General features: G+C 51.7%; 1 protein-coding gene across 1 annotated transcript; it reads right to left on the reverse strand.

Annotated features, from left to right (window-relative positions):
• Positions 1 to 3024: 3024 nt before the first annotated feature.
• Positions 3025 to 3993, reverse strand: LOC108863838 (uncharacterized). Its single transcript, XM_018638466.1, has one exon. The coding sequence runs from the start codon at positions 3991 to 3993 to the stop codon at positions 3025 to 3027; it is 969 nt and encodes a 322-aa protein (XP_018493982.1).
• Positions 3994 to 4521: the final 528 nt, after the last annotated feature.

Consider the following 4521-nt stretch of genomic DNA (forward strand, 5'->3'; position numbering starts at 1 on the left):
TTCCTAGGGATCGGATCCCGATGTCCACGAGATCCCCATGTATGATTCCGGTGAATTTAGCGACTGACCCAGGTGATTTCGGTGAATCCGAATGCCTGGTTTGCTTGCCGCGGATGCAAGCCTCGCACGAGCTGAAGTCATTAACATAGTTAATGTTCATCTGATTAAGGATCCTTTTTACCTTGTCGATTCCCACGTGGGCTAAGGTTTCGTGCGCTGACCGAAGAGATACTGAATCTATCACCGATTCAGTTTGCATGCTCTCCGCTGGGCTTGCCGGTAGAGCGTCGATGACATATAGTCCATTCTTGAGTTCCGCGACTAGGGACCTGTCATCCTTTTTCATAATGATAGCATGGGGTAAAACTTTTATATCGAAGTTCCCACTGGCCAGTTTACTGAGCGAAATCAATCGCCTTCCCATGCTCGGGACGTAGAGTACATTACAGAGAGTGATGGTGGAACTTGTTTTCCCGCGGAGAACTGTTAGGGTGACGTCACCAGTGCCTCTAACCTGGAGAGTTCTGGCACCGCCAAGCCTAACATTCCGGATGTCCTCCTCGTTCTTGAAGTTCGAGAACCATTTGCGGTTATTAACTATGTGGTGAGTAGCACCGCTGTCGAGAACCCATTCTCGACCCTCCCTCAAGAAGACGGAGTCATGATCTCCATTCTTCTCCGCCAGAGCGCAATAGCATTCGGCTACATTGGCCGTAGTGCTTCTCCTAGGATTTTGTTTCCTGGCGTAGCAATTCCTTGCTATATGTCCCGGTTTCTTGCATATCCTGCAAGTAGTCGTAACCCTTGATGACTTTGAGGAGCTCTGTTGTGATGTGCTGACATAGCTGTTCTCCTGATGCGTCGCGGCTCGGGGTTTCGTGTATCGACGAAACGGCCTACGCTGGTTCCCGGATCGCAGGTTCATCTTGGTGAACATGGCTGTTACTTCTTCTGGATTCTCGGATTCGCGACGAGCTGCTTCTGTCAGGATGAGGTCAACTAAATTGTTGAAGGTCTTTTCTGTTTTTGGTTTCGGAAGCCAAAGTACGTTCATCAAAGCCCAGTTTGGGGGTAACTTGTTAATCAAAGTGATACATTGTATCGGTTCTTTGATGTCAGCTTGAGACTCATCGAGTGCGTATTTCAATCTCTTGAACGCCGTGATGTTTTCCTGAATACTTCTGTCCTTCCTGTACTGCCACGAGAGGAAATTTGTAACTGCCACGAATTGTTGACTTTCAGTAGCAGCTCCGTAAGTCTCCTTGAGCTTTTTCCAGATGGATGCGGCCGAAGTATACTCCAGATTCTCATAGAACAGATTTAGGAGAATGTTACCATGGATCGAATTGATTAGCACATACTTGGCCGCCAGGTTTCCTCTGTTGTACAGTTCTTGCTTCTTCTTGGCTTCAGGGGTCGTTCCTTTGTCTCCGACTATTTTACCGTCTACGACTTCCCATGCGTACGGTATAAGTTTCAACGTAGTCGGGAGCAGAGCTTTCCATGAAAGATAGTTCGAGCCGTCTTCGCTGAGTATCACCGAGCTGGTTTTGCCACGAATGTCGCTGAGGTTCGGTGGCACTGTCTCGTCGCTGGGATCTGGCTTGACATCTCCTCCTTCAGGAGTGTCTCCACCTGTAGGAGCAGTTCCTCCTCCGGATGATCCTCCAGCGGCGGTCGATCCACCACTCGCACCGACATCGACGAACTCTTCACCTGTGGTAACCAGGGCCAGAGGTTCGGCTTGTTGTTGGGTCATGGCGAAGCTTCGGTTACAGATAAGTTGGGATGTTGTGAGATAGTCGAAGACGATGTTCTAGCTCGAAAGAACTCACGTCCTTCGTGCTGATAACGCTGAAGGATATTTGGACGGTTTTTCGAGCTTGGACGTAGAGTTCTGAGCGAGGCTTCGAATGATGAGATAGCACAAACGATGATCACCACAGTAGAATGAACACAACAGACGTGAAGTAAACCCGAACGGGAATTCTCCTCAAGTACTGAAGACCTTTATTGAACTAGCTTATATACTACTAGATACATGCGGTCAGAAAGGGTTAGTCTGTACAAACTATCTAGTATGTGCTTTCGACACAATCGAATGCGTTTGAATACGTCCGCGATTAGCGGGTTGCTGATTACTGGCATGGTCAATCTACGATGGCCTACTTCTATGGGTTTGGGAAACTGTAAACTAGTCAAGAATGAATAGTTTTTCTATCAATTCTGATATATACAGAATGAATTGAATCGGGCTCAGCGGACATCCTTGCCTAAGCCACGTCTCTGTAAGGATGGTATCTGACTCATGTGAGCCGTGTCTCGGCCTCACTGTGTTGGCCGTGTACAAGAGTTTGATCATGTCCAGGTATTGCCTGGGCATCCCTTTACGTTCCTGCACATCCCATGTACATGCTTTGTCTCTCCGGTCTTGAGCTTTTGTACAGTCGAGAGAGCATGCACGTAGGCTGCTTCTCTCTCGCCTCGCAATCTCAACGGTAGACAGGAGTATGAATATGCAGTCTTCTCCTCGGGGATCACTCCGAAAGCTATGCTGCCTTTGACCAAAAAGCTCATTGTTTTCCATCCAATCCTGGATTTCCCTGCTGATCCTGCAGAAATCCTCGCAAAAAGTCTATACAGAATCGAGGTGATGGAAAATCTGGTCGTTCTTGACTAGTTGACAGTTTCCCAATCCCATAGGAGTAGGTCATCGCAGATTGGCCCGGCCCGTAACCAGCCACTCGCGATCGTATTCAAACGCATTCGATTATGTCGAAAGCACGTACTAGATAGTTTGTGCAGACTAACCCTTTCAGACTACGTTTATCTACTAGTATGTATATGAGTTCTTTTTTTTACGGGGGCCGGTATCGCACCTGCGGCCGGCTAGTTCATTTGCCCTCGATCTTATATGTACATTTTTATTTATATTCATCTCGAGGACTATTTTCTTCGAGGACCCCCCGTCCGTCAGCTAAGACATTGCTTCAGGGGGGCCCTCGGCACTTCTGCGGTGATCCTTTACCTGTTGGTGCTTGGTCGAGGCCGGTAGCGGTCCTCGTTGTTTCCTTCATCTGCTCCAGCTGGTGGCAGGATCCGGCTTTCGCCCGTAGCCTCCCCGGCGTTTCTACGCCTAACTCTCTCCAGCGACTCCTTTGCACCTATCACGCTGGCAACAAAGTTGTCCATTGCTGCCCATGCCCCTCCCCCTCCCCACATCGTCGGCACCATTTCGGCCAGTGCGAAGTCCCTCCCGAGCATGTCTCGGAGCCTCCTGCGCTCCTGCGCGAAGAAGTCGCAGTCCTCGAGGGTGTGTCTCACGGTGTCGAACGCACCCGTTGTGCATAGAAGGCACTCCGGGCTGTCGGCCCTCTTGAATCTGCAGAGGTACTCCTGGAAGCAACCATGCCCGACCATCAATTGAGTGAGGTGGTACGATATTTGGCCGTGCTTGCGGTTTTGCCAGACCCCGATGACCGGGATCAGGCGTTTGGTCCACCCGCTCTCGCCGGTATCTCTCCCCCGTTCCGTCTGCCATCTCGCCAGTGTCTCCTCCGACCTCTTCTTCCGCGTCCTTTTGAGTTCAGGGTTCGGCTCCCTCCGGTCTTCGTATCTCAGCTTCCTCTCTGTGACCACGAGGTGCCGGGGCACTTGGCGGGCAAGCGCGAGGACTGCTCTCAAGCCCGCTGTCCTGTACGCTCTGCACACTCTCAGGGCCATTAGCCTTTGGACGCTGGCGAGTCTCTCCACATTTCGGTCTCTCCTCAAAGCTTTTTCCCAGACTGGTGCGGCGTGGGTCACGATTGAGGTCGCAACCGTTGCCAGAAGGCGCCTCCTACCCTCTCCAGCTCCGCAGGTCCTTGGCATTATCTGACCAAGGGCCTTGACTGCCTTCTTGGCTTTCTCCAGTGCGTGTTGGATATGTGGGGCGAAGGTGAGACCGCGATCCAGCGTCACCTCAAGGTACTCAACCTCCGTAGCTGGAACCATTGGGTGCCCCCTGAGTGTGAGTCCCGGGAGGGGCCCACATGGTCGCCTGCCGATAAGCAGCACGGCCTCGGTCTTCTCTGGGGCCAACTCTAGGCTGTGCTTCTCCATCCATCGAACCACCGCTTCCATCGCTATATTCGCCTTCTCCTTCAGTTGCCCATCTTTTTTTTGCCTTCGTTGCGATCGCCAGGTCGTCCGCTTAGGCCACCGTCCGCACTCCTTCGGGGAGTTCGAGCCGCAGCACTCCGTTGTACGCGACGTTCCATAGCGTTGGTCCTAGGATGGACCCCTGAGGAACGCCCGCTGTCATCCGGTATTTCTTTCCTGCGGCTGTTATAATCTGCCGATTTTCGAGGTAGCTGCCGATTATTCTTCTCAGGTAGGGCGAGACCTTGGCCTCCTAGAGGGCTTCCATCACGACTTCCCACGGCATCGAGTTGAAAGCGTTCCGCACATCGACGAAGATTACCAGACAGTATTGCTTCGTTCTCCGAGTTTTCTGTCGCTCTTCTTCCGCCGTGCGCACCA

Source organism: Galendromus occidentalis, unplaced genomic scaffold (assembly GCF_000255335.2).
Source record: "Galendromus occidentalis unplaced genomic scaffold, Mocc_1.1 scf7180000075460, whole genome shotgun sequence".
NCBI classification, from domain to species: domain Eukaryota; kingdom Metazoa; phylum Arthropoda; class Arachnida; order Mesostigmata; family Phytoseiidae; genus Galendromus; species Galendromus occidentalis.

Excerpts from the sequence above, each read along its gene's own strand:
- LOC108863838 (XM_018638466.1), bottom strand. The coding sequence starts at position 3,993 with ATGGTTCCAGCTACGGAGGTTGAGTACCTTGAGGTGACGCTGGATCGC.